This window comes from Mus caroli, unplaced genomic scaffold (genome assembly GCF_978045245.1).
Source record: "Mus caroli unplaced genomic scaffold, Mus_caroli_1 scaffold_10, whole genome shotgun sequence".
Taxonomy (NCBI): domain Eukaryota; kingdom Metazoa; phylum Chordata; class Mammalia; order Rodentia; family Muridae; genus Mus; species Mus caroli.
Window position 1 is genome coordinate 105,375,431 of NW_028227265.1, and position 18,435 is coordinate 105,393,865.

The 18,435-nt window shown below is 42.3% G+C and overlaps 1 protein-coding gene across 2 annotated transcripts in view; it reads left to right on the plus strand.

The window, feature by feature from the left end:
• The window catches only part of LOC110299986 (disintegrin and metalloproteinase domain-containing protein 5), a 96,572-nt gene that overhangs the window by 76,052 nt on the left and 2,085 nt on the right, over positions 1 to 18,435 (plus strand). The window contains exon 21 of one of the 2 annotated variants that reach the window (XM_021169993.1): positions 8,079 to 8,268. The exons of the other annotated variant lie outside the window; for it this stretch is intronic. Coding sequence (XP_021025652.1) covers positions 8,079 to 8,091 — 13 coding nt within the window. The 3' untranslated portion in view covers positions 8,092 to 8,268. Of the gene's footprint in view, positions 1 to 8,078; positions 8,269 to 18,435 lie in introns of those variants that run through there. 2 annotated transcript variants of the gene reach the window in all.

The following is an 18,435-nucleotide window of genomic DNA, read 5'->3' on the forward strand; positions in this document are numbered from 1 at the left end:
CAACCACTCTGGAAGTCAATCTGGTGGTTCCTCAGAAAATTGGACATAGTACTACCAGAAGATCCAGCAATACCTCTCCTGGGCATATAACCAGAAGATGTTCCAACTGGTAATAACACATGCTCCACTATGTTCATAGCAGCCTTATTTATTTTTTTATTTTTTTTTATTTTTTTTTAAATATTTTTATTACATATTTTCCTCAATTACGTTTCCAATGCTATCCCAAAAGTCCCCCATAGCGCCCCCCCACTTCCCTATCCACCCATTCCCATTCTTTTGGCCCTGGCATTCCCCTATATTGGGGCATATAAAGTTTGCAAGTCCAATGGGCCTCTCTTTCCATTGATGGCTGACTAGGCCATCTTTCGATACATATGCAGCTAGAGACAAGAGCTCCGGGGTTCTAGTTAGTACATCATGTTGTTCCAACAATAGGGTTGCAGATCCCTTTAGCTCCTTGGGTACTTACTCTAGCTTCTCCATTGGGAGCCCTGTGATACATCCAATAGCTGACTGTGAACATCCACTCCTGTGTTTGCTAGGCCCCAGCATCGTCTCACAAGAGACAGCTATATTTGGGTCCTTTCAGCAAAATCTTGCTAGTGTATGCAATGGTGTCAGCGTTTAGAAGTTGATTATGGGATGGATCCCTGGGTACGGCAGTCTCTAAATGGTCCATCCTTTCATCACCGCTACGAACTTTGTCTCTGTAACTCCTTCCCTGGGTGTTTTGTTCCCAATTCTGAGAAGGTGCACAGTGTCCACACTTTGGTCTTCATTCTTCTTGAGTTTCATGCGTTTAGCAAATTGTATCTTAAATCTTGGGTATCCTAAGTTTTGGGCTAATATCCACTTATCAGTGAATACATATTGTGTGAGTTCTTTTGTGATTGTGTTACTTCACTCAAGATGATGCCCTCCAGGTCCATCCATTTGGCTAGGAATTTCATAAATTCATTCTTTTTAATAGCTGAGTAGTACTCCATTGTGTAAATGTACCATAATTTCTGTATCCATTCCTCTGTTGAGGGACATCTGGGTTCTTTCCAGCTTCTGGCTATTATAAATAGGGCTGCTATGAACATAGTGGAACATGTGTCCTTTTTACCGGTTGGGACATCTTCTGGATATATGCCCAGGAGAGGTATTGCTGGATCCTCCGGTAGTACTATGTCCAATTTTCTGAGGAACCGCCAGACTGATTTCCAGAGTGGTTGTACAAGCTTGCAATCCCACCAACAATGGAGGAGCAGCCTTATTTATAATAGCCAGAAGCTGGAAAGAATCCAGATTTCCCTCAATAGAAGAATGTATACAGAAAATGTGGTACATTTACACAATGGAGTACTACTCAGCTATTAAAAACAATGAATTTATGAAATTCTTGGGCAAATGGATGTATCTGGAGGATATCATCCTGGGTGAGGTAACCCAATCACAAAAGAAGTCATTAGATATGCACTCACTGTTAAGTGGATATTAGCCCAGAAACTTAAAATACCCAAGATACAATTTGCAAAACACAGGAAAATCAAGAAGGAAGACCAATGTGTGGATACTTCATTCCTCCTTAGGATAGGGAACAAAATACCCATGGAAGGAGTTACAGAGACAAAGTTTGGAGCTAAGACAAAAGGATGGACTATCCAGAGACTACACCACCCAGGGTTCCATCCCATAATCAGCCACCAAACCCAGACACTCTTGCATATGCCAGCAAGATTTTGCTGAAGGGACCTTGATATAGCTGTCTTCTATGAGGCTATGCCAGTGCCTAGCAAATACAGAAGTGGATGCTTACAGTCATCTATTGGATGGAGCACAGGGCCCCCAATGGAGGAGCTAGAGAAAGTGCCCAAGGAGCTAAAGTTGTTTGCAACCTTATATGTGGAACAACAATGTGAACTAACCAGTACCCCCAGAGCTCCTGTCTCTAGCTGCATATGTATCAGAAGATGGCCTAGTCGGCCATCAGTGGAAAGAGAGGCCCCTTGGTCTTGCAAACTTTATATGCCTCACTACAGGGGAACGCCAGGGCCAAGAAGTGGGAGTGGTTGGGTAGGGGAGTCAGGGAGAGGGTATGGTGGACTTTTGGGATAGCATTTGAAATGTAAATGAAGAAAATATCTAATTAAAGATTTTTGAGACGGGGGAGGGAGGGAATCTGTATGTGAACAGAAATGTAAAAATAAATAACAAAATGGTTAAAAAAATGATTCTGGTAATGATGACTATTACTTGATGGCAAAGTGAGTTAATTACCTAAATAGAATTTTCACTAGAGCTCAGCCATCCATCCAGAACAAACGAAATCAGGAATGCTTCCAACTTGATAACTAAAGGCTCAAGTAAAAAACAAAACCTCCAACATGTCTTCAACCAATGGGTACAGGTAGATGGTCAGTGGGTGTATGAAAAGGTGCTCAGGACCATCGATTGTCATCAGAGATGTGCCTGTCATGAGAGGTGTCATATCTGTTGGGAGGGGGGATCTTATCAGTGAAATGAAGTCAGATTTAGAATGTCAAATGGGAGCATTACTATCAATGGAAATAAAGCCCCAAACATTCAAGATTAACAAATTCGAGTCCATAACAACATAGGCTCATGGCAAATATTACTGTACTGTATTGTATTTAAACTTGAGGGGTAGGGTTTCCATGTCAAGGGCTCTTATTACAGTCAAATAACAATTTTGTTGCCCAGTCTGGTCATGAGACAGGGTTTCTCTCTGTAGCCCTGGCTGTCCTGGAACTCACTTTGTAGACCAGGCTGGCCTCGAACTCAGAAGTCTGCCTGCCTCTGCCTCCCAAGTACTGGGATTAAAGGCGTGCACCACCACCGCCTGGCATATGTTTACTTTCATTGCTTTAATAAAAAGGTCAATTATGAAAGAAATTTCCTCTGTCCAGTGTTTAGTTGGCAAAGATTTTCTGCCATCTTCACTAGATTTACTATTTCTTCTGCTATACAGAGACTTGTTATTTCTTGACGCCCCCTTAGTGAGTTGTTGACTTTATTTCCTGAGTACACATAGTTGGGTTGAGGTTGCTCCCACGAATCACTTCTATCTTGAATTTGTTTTTCTACTTCTGCAAGGAGAGAGAAAAGGAATTGATTTGATCCTGCTTGGTATAGATATCCAGGTTGGCTGGCACTATTTATTGCAGGTGCTATCTTTTCCTCTCTTTCATATTGTTTGAGAATTTAATGCATGCATATAATGTGTTTTCATAAAATTTATGGCCCCTGCAATTTGTTCCCAATCTACCTACCATTTTTCTCCCTATTTATGTGCTTTTTTTTTAATCCAAAGATTCTAGTTATATGTAGAATGTGTGCAGGGCCATTTACTAGGACATCAGTAGTCTCTCAGGAGTTGCATCTGTGAAGAAAACATGGTTCTTCTTCATCTGACAGCCATTGCTTGCCAGGGGTTCCTCAGATGGGTTGAGACTTCATGAGCCTCTATACTGACTATGCTAGATTTTGACTGCTTGGTCTTGGTGTGCAGCCACAGCCCATGGACTAATGTGCGCAGTGACTCCACCATGTCATCATGTTGGATAAATATTGTTTTGTAGCAGATGCTCAGTTCCTCATTATTATAATATTTCTGTCTTCTTCCACAATCAAACCCTGAACCTTCGGAACAGGGACCACACTATCAATGTCCTATTTAGAACTGAACGCTTCCACTATCTTTTATTTCTTGACTATTGAGGAGCTGTGCCTCTCTATATTAACCACCATCTACTGCAAAAAAGGTTTTGTTTATATATTACTGTTTTTTGTTTATTATACTATTGTTTCAAAAATTTTGTGTTTTTATTTTGTTGTGTGTGTGCCTGCATGTTTTTTCTTTTCTTTTAATTCTGCTTTCCTTTTTCTCTCTCTTTCCTGCTGGTTTCCTAAAGAGAGTGGGAAAGAAGCCATGGGATTTATGGTTGGGAAGGTGAGAGAGGAGACAGGGGAGGGGAAACTGAGATCAGAATATAATGTATTATTTTTCAATTAAAAAACAACAAGACCCCAAAACAAGTGGGATGATAGGCCAATGGACCTGTGGGTTCAGTTGACTTATACTAAAGAAGATATCTTGAATATTAGCCCTCTATTGGATGTAGGGTTAGTGAAGATCTTACAGTATTCATAGGTGTGTGGTTTCATTTCTGGGTCTTCAATTCTATTCCATTGATCTTCCTGACTCTCACTATGCCAATACCATGCAGTGTTTTTTGTTTGTTTATTTTGTTTTGTTTTGTTGTTGTTTTATCACTATTGCTCTATAATACAGCTTGAGGTCAGGAATGATGATTCCCCCAGATGTTCTTTTATTTTTGAGAATTGCTTTTGCTATCCTAGGTTTTTTGTTTTTCTATATGAAGTTGAGAATTGCTCTTTCCATGTCTTTGAAAAATTGTGTTGGAATTTTGATGGGGATTGCATTGAATCTGTTGATTATTTTGGTAAGATGACCAGTTTTTACTATGTTAATTCCTACCAATCCATGAACATGGGAGATCTTTCCAACTTCTGAGGCATTCTTCAGTTTCTTTCTTTAGGGACTTGAGGTTCTTGTCATATGCATCTTTCACTTGCTTGGTTAGAGTTATACCAAGATATTTTGTATTATTTGTGGCTATATTTCCCTAATTTCTACCTCAACCCATTTATCATTTGTATAATGAAAGACTACTGATTCTTCACTAACCCTATATTTGATATAGATCTAATATCTAAAACACACAAATTCAAGAAGTTAGGCTTCCCAAAACCCAAATAACTGAATTAAAATTGGGGTACAGGGCTAAATATTGAATTCTCAACAGAGGAATCTTGAATGGCCAACACTCACTTAAGAAATATTCAGCATCCTTAGTCATCAGGGAAATGTAAATCAAAATGACCCTGAGATTTAACCTTAACACCAATCAGAATGGCTAAGATCAAAAACTCAAGCAACTGCAGATGCTGGCAAGGATGTGGAGAAAGAGTAACACTCCTCCATTGTTGGTGGGATTAAAAACAGGTACAACCACTCTGGAAATCAATTTGGAGGTTCCTTAGAAAATTGGAAATAGTTCTACCTGAAGACCCAACTATACCACTCCTGAGCATATATCCCAAAGATGTTCCACCATACCACAAAGACAGTTGCTCCACTATGTTCATAGCAGCCTTATTTGTAATAGCCAGAAGCTGGAAACAACCCAGATGTCCTTCAACTGAAGAATGGGTACAGAACATGTGGTTCACTTTCACAATGGAATACTATTCCAGTATTAAAGACAAGGGCATCATGAATTTTGCAGGCAAATGGATGGAACTAGAAAATATCATGCTGAGAGAGGTAACCCAAACCCCAAAGGATACGTACATGCATGGTTTGTACTCATTGATAAGTGGGCATTGACCCAAAAGTACAGGATACCCATGATACAGCTCACAGATCTGATAAAGATTAACAAAAAGAAAGACTCAAGTGTGGATACTTACATCCCACTTAGAATGGGGAACAATATAATCATGGGAGGCAGAAGGAGGAAAGGATCTTGGTGGTAAAGGGGAGGAGGAGGTGAAGGGGGCAGGATCAGGTATGGGAGAGGATGAGAGAAACTCAGAGGACCAGGAGAATGAATGGAAATAAGTAGCATCGGGGTTGGGGGCATGTGAAACTTCTAGAAAATCCCAGTGACCTGGGATGTGAGAGGCTGCCAGAACTCAATGGGGATGATGTTAGCTGAAATGCCCAAGAGTGGAGAGATGGAACTTGAAGAGGCCACACCCAGTAGATAGACAGGGCCCCCAGTGGAGGCATGGGGCTACCCTTGTCTGACTTCAGTGAGAAGATGTTCCTAATCTTATAGATTTATTGCCCCAGAGAAGGGGGATGTTGGTGGGGATGAGGTAGGGGTGGGTGGGTGGGGGAGCACTCTTTCAGAAGCAGAAGGGATGGGGGATGGGGTAAAGAACTAGGGGAGGGAGGACTGGGAAGGAGGGAAACATTTGGAATGTAAATAAATAAAATAATTTAATGTTTCTAAAGGAAAGTATCTCAGCATCAGCACCATAGAAGAGGTATGATGCTTCAACATGTCGTTTGGAAGGATAATTATATAGAAAAATTTTAGCGTTACCTCAAACACACACACACATGCATGCAGAGTCACAGGCTACAAAGTCTCCACCAGATGCACACTCTGCATATAAACATGAGAAATAAGGAAGAAAATGTCTAGAATAAAGCAGGAACAATGTCTTTGCTACAAGTAAACAGATGCAAAATGTATTAATTACAAAAGAAACTCAGTGACTGTGTGCAAACCAGGAATTCTTTTATAGTTCTTTTTTGAAAAATTATTTTATTTATATTCCAGCCATAGTCTCTCCCCCGCCTCCCCAGTCCTGGTTCCCCCCCTCCCCCCACAGTTCCTCATCCCATTCCTCCTCTGCCTTGCTTCTGAGAGGGTGCTCCCTGCCCAGACATTCCCCCTTCCCTGGGCCCTCAAGTCTCTCTAGAATTAGACACATCTTCTCTCACTCAGGCCAGGCCAGGCCTCTGCTGTATATGTGCCAGGGGCTTTGGACCAGCCCATTTATGCTGCTTAGTTGGAAGATCAGTCTTTGGGTGTTCCATGGGGTCCCAGTTAGTTGAGACTGCTGGTCTTCCTATGGGTTGCCCTCTCCTTTTAGCTTCTTCGATTAAAACCCGTAATTTAATCGTGGGGTCCTTAACTTCAATCCAATGGTTGGTTCTAAGTATCTGCATCTATCTTAGTCACGTGCTACTTGGGACTCTCAGAGGACAGCCACGCTAGGCTCTTGTCTGTAAGCACATCATAGCATTAGTTATAGTGTCAGGCCTTGGTGGGCCCCCACCATGAGATGGATACCAAGTTGTTCTGGTCACTGGACCACCTGTCCTTCAGTCTCTTTTTCCATTTTTGTCCCTGCCGTTGTTTTAGACAGGAACAATTCTGGGTCAGAAATTTTGACTGTGGCCTGGCAACTCCATTCCTCTACTTGAGGCTCTGTCTATCTACTGGAGGTGGACTCTTCTAGTACCCTCTCTCCATTGTTGGGCATTTTGGCTAAGGTTACCCGAGTCCTGAGAGTCTCTTACCTCCTGGGTCTCTGGTACTTTCTAAAGGGTCCCTCTATCTCTCACCCCTCAAAGTTGAATATTGCTATTCATTCTCCTGGCCCTCTGGGCTTCTCTCCTGCCCCCCCCCATGTCTGATCCTGTTCCCCTTTCCCCCTCCCCTTCCTCTTTCCCACACAGGTCTCTCCCTCCCCCTGCCTCCCATGGTTATTCCCCCTTCTAGGTAGGATTGAAGCATCCTCACTTGGGCCTTTCTGCTTATTAAACTTCTTATGGTCTGTGGGTTGTATTCTAGATATTCTGTACTTTTTGGCTAAAATACACTTATCAGTGAGTACCTACCATGCTCGCCTTTTTGGGTGCAAACCAGAAATTTTTAACCACTAAAGCACACATTAAGACAACGAAAAAGCCAGGAATGGAGTTAGAAAAGACATACTTCCAAAAGATGAGCATTAAACAAATCCAGGAAAAGCTTAGTATTAACATTGGATGGAAGCAGTCTGTGGAATAGAAAAGGTATTCCAAAGACAAGTATGCAAACATTTATTGCTGGTACCCTGGCAGTCAGTCTTTGTGAACATTAAAGCTGTTCTGTATATGGATGTCTATACATGCATATGTGTGTGTGTGTGTGTGTATTTAATGTAATGTAAAGGAATAAAAACCACATTCTAGTTTTCCTTTTATACTTTAAGTTGCTTGTGTCTGAGAATATAAAGTCCAAGGTACTGTCTTATTGACTCAACTCCTGTGAATGAACATGCGGTGTTTTCAAATGTCAACTGTAATGCATAAGCAGGTGTATTTGCTATTGATGAACCAGGTAATTTTTTTTTCTAAGATTAATCTGCGATTAGTCTTGTCTCCTCAAATGATCTATGTCTTTAAAATCATTTGAACTAGAAATCGGTTAGTTGTAAAAGGTACTGAGCAACACCGCCTCACTGTGATCTGGCTTCTCCTGCAGCACCTCCCACTAATCAAGTATTGCTACCCCAAAAGAAGATAGTCTGGATTAACCACGAGAAGCTGACATTCTGAGCAAGAAAATGGAAAACACCAAACCAACCCAACCCAACCCACAGCTTCTCTCCCACTTCTGCAGAGATGAGTGAGGACTCTAAACCATGAACTAATAAATCAGCTATGGCTGAACAAATGCATTTATGTCTGGCATCTTCTCCGTATTATCAGTTCCGTTTCTACCTTATCTGCCTCTACCTCTGTCTGAGAGAAATGGTGGTTCTGTACTGAGCAGACTAAGACTTGATGCCCATGAAGCTGTCAGGAGACCCCAGTGTGCCCTCACTTCCCGAGGGCCAAGAATCTCTCATCTACATTTTCTCACTGCCTGAGGTGGCCTGATTCTTCTCCTTCTAACCTTCCCTCTGCAGACATTTATCCACAGAACAAATCCAATACCTGTTTGGATAATGCTTCTATCCTTCCATAAATGTGGAACTATGCTAAGCTATCTGTTCAAAAGGGGCTGGAGAGGTGACTAAGGAGCTAAGAACACTGGCTGCCCTTCCAGATGACCAGGTTCAATTCCCAACACCCACATGGCAGCTCACAACTGTCTGGAACTCCAGTTCCAGGGAATCTGATGCCCTCTCCTAGCCTCGGTGGGTACCAGGCATGTACGGTGCACAGACATACATACATTCAGGCAAACACCCATACGAATAAAAACAAACTTAAAGAAATTAAAAGTAGATTTAGCATTAAGCTGAGGAAGGAGCAAGCCCAGGGTTGCTCTTCTGCATAGGTCTCTTCCATAGTCAAGGGGTCATTTTTATGTTGTTACCATCCATCAAATGTGATATAATTGAGGCCACCGTGAGTGGGTCCACTCTACTATTAACCAAGTCACTTGGCACTGGTGTATTGTGAGCACTGCATACCAGCCCATCTGAATGGATCATGAAAGTTTCCAAACATGCACAAGTCAGCTAAACTGACTTCGTTAAATTGCTGAGGTAAATGAAAGCCAACACTTACAACGTAACAATTCTTAATTATTTTTCTTGCAATCTTATTTTTGCCCCTGAGATGATGGTGATTGTGCTTTTGTGTCGCAGTTTACTCTTTCCAGTTCTACAAATATCAACGGTTGGCTTGCAATCAATTGCTTTCTACTGAAATCTACAAATGCACGTGTTTTCCTTTTTTCTCCTTGGAGACAGCTGTATATTTCCCAGCCTGCCATTGACTGCAGGCCGTATCAACTTCTCCCTGTTTTGTTTATTTTAAAAATTGCATTCATTTATTGTGTGTATCTATGCACAGGCATGTGCCCCAGAACATGTGTAGAGGTCAGAAGGCAACTTGAGCACTCTGCAGGATAGAAAACCACACAGCTCGGATCTTCCTCCAAGGAAGACTGCTGTCCAGTGGCAAGACTTGTGGAAAGATGAAGCCACGTTCAATTCCTAGTATTTTAGTGTCTGCCTCAGTATCGAACAAGCTAATGGCCGCCTGAGGGGTGGCATCCACCCAGTTACTCAGGAAGATAATAGTGTCATGATGGCTCACGTGTTTGTCAACTTGACACAAACTATAGAGTCGTTTTGGAAGAGGGAACCTCAGTTGAGAAAATGTTCCCACTAAACTGGGAATATTTATGGGCAAGCCTGTGGTTTGTCCCCTCCCCTACCCCTCCTCCTCCCCTCCATCTCCCCTCTCCCTTTCTTTCTTCCTTTCCTTCCTTTCTTCCTTTCCTTCCTTTCCTTCCTTTCCTTCCTTTCCTTCCTTTCCTTCCTTCCTTCCTTCCTTCCTTCCTTCCTTCCTTCCTTCCTTCCTTCCTTCCTTCCTTCCTTCCTCTCTCTCTCTCCCTCCCTCCCTCCCTCCCTCCCTTCCTCCCTCTCTCCCTTCCTTCCTCTCTCTTCCTCCCTCCCTCCCTCTCTCCCTCCCTCTCTCCCTTCCTCCCTCCCTTCCTGCCTCCTCCTCCCTCTCCCTCTCTCTCTCTCTCTCTCTCTTTCTTTCTTTCTTTCTTTCTTTCTTTCTTTCTTTGATGGTTGGTGTGTGAGGGCACAGTCTACTGTGAGCATTGCCATTCACTTAAGAAAGTGTGCTGAGCAAGCTACAGGGAGCAAGCCAGCAAATAACAATTCTCCCTGGCTTCTGTATCACTTCCTAGTTGAGTTCTTGTCCTGACTTCTCTCAGTGATGGCCTGTTACTAGAAGTGTAAGTGATATATAACAAACCCTTTCCACCCAAGTTGCTTTTGGTCACAGTCTTTCTTCACAGCTGTAGAAGAGCCATTAACCACGACAAGTACCAACCTAAGCCATGAAGCTCTGATGAGCAATGGCTCCTGAGGTGCTTCCAGGCTTAGCTCTCTGTGGCCCAAAACCTTTGTCTAGCTTTGTTGTTCCTAATGTTTCCAGTTTGTTGTTGTGGTGGTGGTTGTTTTTCTGGTCCAACTTCCTTTGGAAGCGATCCTGCATTCTCCTAGCTTCCACCAGATATTCCTCCTGAGAGGTCTTCCGCTGTGGCAGTGCTTTCTGGAGCTTACATTGGGACGTTCTTCATTTACCAGTGCTGGCAATAACACACCTCCTCCTCCTCCTCCTCAAGAATTTCTTCCCTCCTCTTTGGAAGCAAAGAAGCTTTTGCCTAGTATTCCCCTCTGGAATAATATTTCATTTTAACCACGACTGTGATTCCTTAATGTTGTGCTCACCTCGTCCAGCAAGGAAAAATGCAACACGGTCGGATTCTTCTCAACAGCTTTATTGCAGGTACACCTCGATGCTACGGGAACCCCGGGAACCCAGGGAGGACTGCTTATATACACCCCAGCACTGGGGAGGGCTATGTGTCCTCCTGGGATTGGTCAGTCTGCCGGCACTTTAATTTGTAGGCACCTGCTCAGGAGGAGTTGGCACCAGATTCGGGCTAGCGCCTGCGCAGTTGGCATTGTTTACAGTGACAGTGTGCCAGAGACCAGTGCCATCTTTTAGGCACCAGCTGCCTACATCTCCCCCTTTTTTGTTTAATAATATGATGCTGGACTAGATCTGGGCAAGTCTGTCCTTCGGTCATGGCTCCTGTCTTAGGTCGATCCTTTCATGTCACAGCCTTACCCGTCCTAGGGTTACCCTATCGCCTCCAGGCCCCATGTCGTAGGTTGGTCTGTGCATAAGGAAAGTTGCCTGTCACTGGATACCGTGGATCTGTGTGATTACAACTGCCAGACGACCTAGGGCGAACTCTTAATTTTTTAAAGAGGCCAGCCAAACATTGGGAGATGCGCCATCTTTAATCGCCATCAATGCTTGGTACACCACTGCCCTATACTGAGCATGCTCTCGTTTGAGTCAACACAATAGCCAGATACAAAAGACACAACCCAGGAGGACCACTGCCCCCCAGGCCAACATTCCCACCCATTCCTTAAAACATGAGAAGGCATTGGTGATCCAGGAGGTGAAGTCCCCCAAGGTGACAGGGTCCAGTCGAATGCTGTTGAGTTTGGTAATCTGGAGGAGCAGCTTTCTGGACAACTGCTCCGCTTTAGCCAACCAATTTCCTACTCAGATAAGAGGTGACTCTGTTCAAGAGACTGAGAGAAATTAGCTTGTACAACTTTATACAAGGGGCACCAATGGGCATAGGTGGCAAACATTTCAAAATCTACTATAGGCACAAAGGTGGGAAGTTTCACAACCACAGCAGTATACCCTGCCAACACTCTGCTAAAAAACATGTCCTTCCGGAACTATTACAATCTATATCTCTGTCGGGGGGAGCAATTTTCCTGTCAGCCTCTCTGGTACACAAATCAGGTGTTCTTGACCCTGTGGAAAAACACAAACAGCTCCCCTGGATCTCGAAATAATGGGATCTGGGCCATACCATTTTCCAGTTAGGACATCTTTCCATTTGACATCCTGTTTAAGGATAGGCGAGGTCATGGCATGCCTATCTGCAGCCGAACGACCATGTTCGTCCAGAATTTAAAAATTTAAAGTAAAGAGGGCTAAAGATAATTGTTCTTTGGATGGCCAGCCATCGGCGATTCCCCCTTTTTGTTTTTGTAAGAGTTCTTTTAAGGTTCGATGTGCTCTTTCCACAATGCCTTGGCCCTGTGGATTGTAGGGAAGGCCAGTACAGTGACTAACCTGCACTATTTTGCAAAAGGTTTGGAATGATTTTGATGTATATGCGGGGCCATTATCAGTTTTTAAACTATCTGGCCTTCCCCAAGCTGCCCAGGCTTCTAGGCAATGGCCAACCATGTTGCGGGATTTCTCACCGGACATGGGGGAGGCAAAAATGACACCTGAACAGGTGTCAATTGAAACATGAACATATTTTAATCTTCCAAATGCTGAGACATGAGTAACATCCATTTGCCACAGTTTTAAAGGGATCAATCCGCGAGGGTTAATACCAACATGAGGAAGGTGGTGAAATTGCACACACTGTGGGCATTGTAACACCACATCTCATGCTAAGGCTCAAGAGATATCAAATTTTTGCTGAAGTGTGGCAGCAGGAACATGATACAATTGATGAAAATCTTTTGCAAGCTCCAGTGGGATGGCGTGAAAAATAAATTCCATGCGAGTGCTAGCGTCCACTAAGGCATTTCTTTCAGCCATAGGGCCTGGCAAGATAGAGTGAGCTCGAATATGTTGAATAAAGAATTTATGTGTTCTTTTCCAAATCAATTTTTGTAACTCTAATAAGATGGTGCACACAGGGCTGGTGGGTCTAATGGGTCCTGCAATTTCTAATGCACACACTGCATTTACTACATAAGCCGAATCAGAGACTAGATTAAAAGATTCCTTAAATGCTTTGAATACTTCCAACACAATTTTACATTCAGTAAGTTGCGGGGTGCCAGGATTGTATTGAAAAAGAACGGGTTTTTGAGAATTAACTACATAGGCACCAACACCTGTTTTAGAAGCATCTGTATAAATATCCAATGCACCCGATATGGGTTTAGATGCTGTGACTTTGGGGAAAATCACTGGATGTTCACTAAAAAATTGTAGCAAAGGATCTTTGGGATAATGATTATCTAATTCCCCATCAAAACTACAGCGCAATAGGACCCAATCATCTATCAAAGAACTTAGGATCTGTATTTGATTAGCATTATAAGGTGTAATGATTTTCTGAGGGGGTGCTCCAAAATGTTGAATACACGATTTAATGCCCAAAATTGCTAATTGAGCTACAGCAATGGGATAATATTCAAGGGTTTTATTGGGAGACACATGAGGATAAATCCACAATAGAGGACCTGACTGCCACAACACTCCTGTTGGTTGACGGAATGTCTTCAAAACGCATAGGAGGATGTTCTCCCCTTCTTTCCATCTATAGAATTTGGCCTTTTCTAAACACCTTTCTACCTTTTCTAATGCTACTCGGGCCTCAGGGGTGAGAACACGAGGTGACGAAAGCTGTGGATCACCCTTCAATATATCAAAAAGAGGGATTAATTCAAAATGTGATAGCCTCATATATGGACGAATCCAATTTATATCACCTAGCAATTTCTGGAAACCATTTAATGTTTTTAAATGATCTTTATGTAATTCTATCTTTTGAGGTGTAATAAAATGTGGAGTAATTCGAGCACCCAAGAACTCTCCTAAGTTTCCCATTTGAACTTTATCAGGAGCTATAAATAATTGTTTCATTTCTAATTCTTTTACTAGCTTTATATAGGCTTCATCTAAACTTTCTTTATTCTTTGAGGCAAGAAGGACATCATCTATATAATGTACTATCCTTAATTTTGGGAATGCATCACGGACAGGTTGTAGGGCTTCTCCTACAAAAAGTTGACACATAGTAGGACTGTTTCCCATCCCTTGAGGTAAAACTATCCACTGATACCGTTTATCAGGCTCTTCATTATATACAGAAGGAAGAGTAAAGGCAAAGCGCTCACTATCACACAATGCAAGGGGAATAGAGAAAAAACAATCCTTAATATCAATGATTATAATAGGCCACTCTTTGGGCAAACTAGGAAGTAGGGGCAGACCCCTTTGTATGGGGCCCATAATCTGCATTTGATTATTAATGGCTTGAAGATTATGCAGGAGCCTCCATTTGCCTGATTTTTTCTTAATCACAAATACGGGTGTATTCCAAGGTGACTGGGAAGGTTTAATATGTCCTAATTTCAATTGTTCCTCTACTAATTCTCTGGCAGCTACTAATTTTTCAGAGGAAAGAGGCCATTGAGGAACCCATACAGGCTCCTCTGTTTTCCAACTAATGGGTATACCACCCTCAATGGCCCTTAGGAAAAACCCAATCCCTTTTTATCTTGTTTGAACTTTGCAGGCACTGGCCTAGTCATGCCTTGTAATGACTTTCCTAACCCTTTTCCTTGAGTGTAGCCCATACTAGACATAATTTCTCGGGCTTGTGGGGAATACTCATTAGTTAGTCTAAGATCCATTTTGGTTAAGACATCCCTACCCCATAGGGTCACAGGAATATCCACAGTATAAGGAAAAAACTTCCCTGACTTACCTTCCTCATTTTTCCAAGTCAATTCCTTAGCACTTATAAGGGGAGCAGTCTCATAACCTAGACCACGGGGGATTTGAGATGATGTTTGCGAAGGCCATTTTGGTGGCCAATCATGAGTGGAGATGATGCTGTGATCTGCACCTGTGTCTAACAACTCCAGAAAGGATCATCCTTCAACCTCCAAAGTTAACATGGGGCGATCTCCTAATTCCATTGATAAGAAAGTGAACCTAGAACCTGTAGAACCTAGTCCACTCTCTCCTCTTATTTTATTATTTTCTGGAAATTATTTATGCAAACTTGGCAACAGTAATAATTGAGCAATTCTATCTCCTGGGGAGATAGCTGAAATGCCACTGGGGGAGGCCACTAAGATTTTCACAACCCCCATATAATCTGGATCAATCACTCCAGGGGTAATTTGTAATCCTTTTAAAGCAGAAGATGAGTGGCCAATAATAGTCCTACAGTATCTTTGGGAAGGGGGCCTTTAAAATCTGTATCTATGGCCTGTACCCCCATCTGTGGGGTTAATATGAGTCTGGTGGTGGAGTGGAGGTCCAATCCTGCGGAGCCAGTAGTGGCTCTCTGTGGTCTCTCGGATGATGGAGAGACGGCCAAGGTTTCGTCTGGTCTTTCTGAAGAGCCCCATATATTTGAGGGCCCTGCTGTCCGTTTTTTGGCCTAGTGCCACCATATCCTGCTTGTAATGGTCGGCCTTCTATGTCCTTTGTTGATCTGCACTCATTAGCCCAATGTTTTCCTTTTCTACATTTATGGCATATTCCTGGCTGTCTAGGTTTATCTAATGGAGTCCCTTTCTCATTTTCGGGGCATTATCTTCTAAAATGTCCTCTCTGGCCACATTTATAACAAGTATCATTATTAGATTTACCCAATTGTACTACAGCTGCCGCCAGGTCTGCATTGGTTAACGGGCCCCCTAGTTCTCTGCAAACCTTCATCCAAATTTCTAAACCTTTATGTTTATAGGGTGTAATAGCTGCTCTACACTCCTCAGTGCATTGCTCATACACTAGCTGTTTTACCAAAGGCATAGCTATATCAGGGTCTCCAAAAATTCTAGTGGCTGCTTCAACGAGGCGTGCTACAAAGTCTGAAAATGGTTCTGTGGGACCCTGCAAGATTTTCGTAAGATTGCCTGAGACTGCGCCTTTGTTCGGCAATGCCTTCCAGGCTTTGGTAGCTACCTCATTTATTTGGGCATAGACTGCTTCAGGATAATTTGTTTGATCTAAAGCAAAACGTCCTAAACCCAGAAGCATGTCTGCATCCCAATATCTCTGAGGATCTTGTCCTGTGGCTAAATTTGCTGCTGCCTGACTGTTTGCATATTCATAGGACAAGGACTTCTAGTCTAAATACTGTCCGGACGACAAACAAGCCCGAGTAATATTATTCCAGTCCCCTGGGATGAGGCAATATCTAGCAAGTGCCTCGACCTGTGCAACTACAAAAGCTGCACTCACCCCGTAGGTACGGACTGACTCAGCCAGTTGCTTAATAATTTTAAAATCTATTGGCTCATGATACCATTGTCCCTGGCCATCTAAGAAGACAGGGAAAGTCAGTCCATCTTCCTTCCAAACCTCTGGGCAAAATGAGGTACCTTGTTTACCAGCTTTTGTGGATTCCTTTTTTCCTGTATACTCAGGGTTAAGAGGTGGAGTGGTCGGCGCTTTCAATTTTACTCTTTTGCCAGCCGACCCCCCCCCCTTTTTTAAAGGATTGGTTTTGTATGACCAATCTGGATCGTACCTATCCCTCTCATACCGAGCTGCCTCTTCTTCTAGGTCAGCTTCCTCATCTTTATCAAGCTCTGAGTCACTGGAGTCAGAACTTGCTGAACTTACTGTTAAGTCTTAATGAGGGATATCTTTTTGCTATTTCCTTTTCTTTCTCATTATTTCCTTTTCCTTTTGAATTTTTCCTTTTTTCCCTTCTCCTTTTCTCTCTCTTTTTTGCCCCTTTTCTTTCTTTTGCTTATGTGTTTCCTATCTTCCTCTGACATACTTTCTTGTTGTTCCATGAGAATTTTCTGACCTGCCTTAACTGCTTCTATCAAACAAAAGCAGAGGCCAGAAATTACAAAAAAGGAAACAAAAACGCTAAGAGCTACCCACACTGAGTCTACGGGCAAGAAAAACATATCCCTCCTTTTAACGGGGGATCAATTTGGGAGACTTACCAGTACCGCCGTTCCTCAGCTGAAGAGTTCTGAATCCACGAGATCCTTGGATCCCCGTATGAGCCACCAATTTGTTGTGCTCACCTCGTCCAGCAAGGAAAAACCGCAACAGGGTCGGATTTTTCTCAACAGCTTTATTGCAGGAACACCTCGATGCTACGGGAACCCCGGGAACCCAGGGAGGAATGCTTATATACATCCCAGCACTGGGGAGGGCTATGTGTCCTCCTGGGATTGGTCAGTCTGCCGGCACTTTAATATGTATGCACCTGCTTGGGAGGGGTTGGTGCCAGATTCGGGCTAGTGCCTGTGCAGTGGCCTTGTTTAGGTGTGCCAGAGACCAGAGGCATCTTTTAGGCGCCGGCTGCCTACACCTTAACTCTTTAGTCATCTTAATCTTAGTTTCTTCTCTCCCCTGTGGTATTCTTATGTTAGGTACCAAACCAACATTATCGTTCGCAGTTTCACTTTGGATTTTTCCTTTCCATATATTTCTCCTAGATAATCTCATTTCCTCATTTTTCTAATGTCCTTTCTGTGATCATAAGTCTCTGCTTTTCAGATCAAACAGGCATTCCCAGCTCTCCCTTCACTATCCAGACCCAATTTTCCTAGTGAAGCCTGGCTTTAACACACCTTTAATTTATCAGATCTCCCAGTCCCTGTCACCATGGACATGAGCTGCACAGTAATCTAAATATCAATTTCCACATCAAATGATTCACCAAACACAACCAGAAACACCCATGCAGAATAGCATCTGAAATTCATCTCCAGTGTCTTTATAGCTTCGGTTTTCTTCTTCCTGTTCTCTAGTTCGCAGAATGTAGATACTGCTGAACTGAAGCACACAGAATTCTAAATGAACACATTGCCTCTAAATGAACACATATACATGTATATGTATATATCCCAGTAACCTCAGCTGTATACATTTCATCTCTCTATTTTACTTGGAATGCTTGAGTAATTTCATATTATTTTGGAAGAAAGCCCCCAAGATACACTGTCCTTCCTTTCTATCTCTCTCATTGTTTATGGTTGTGTTTTATAATCCCTGTACTAAGGGATTTGTACATTTAGAAAATAAATTCCGATATCCAGATTTAAGAGCAGGAACATATGGCAACTTCAAACATATCTATTTATCATAACTTCTATGCTACCAATACTAAATTAGTTACTTCAGAGCATAAGTCAGATGGTTTATTTAGAGTCAGCCCAACATATTTAAGAAACACTTCCATATACATGAACATAGTATGCAGATGACAAATAGACATTGATATAAAATATTCAAATTGCTCTCCATGTTCAGGTTTATTTGCAATTTCTGAAATGATATAACCCAAACTAGTGAGTGTTTGTGATATATGTATATGTATATACACACATATATATTTGTATATAATTTGTATATATAATATATAATTTATACACATAATTTTATTACATATTGATATATGCATATATGCATATATGCATATATATGTATATATAATTTATATATTACATATTGATAATTAATATTGCTATGGCCCTGTCAAACTGCTGGCCTCTGCTCATGTCATGTCATGCTAAGACTAAAGACTGCCTATAGGT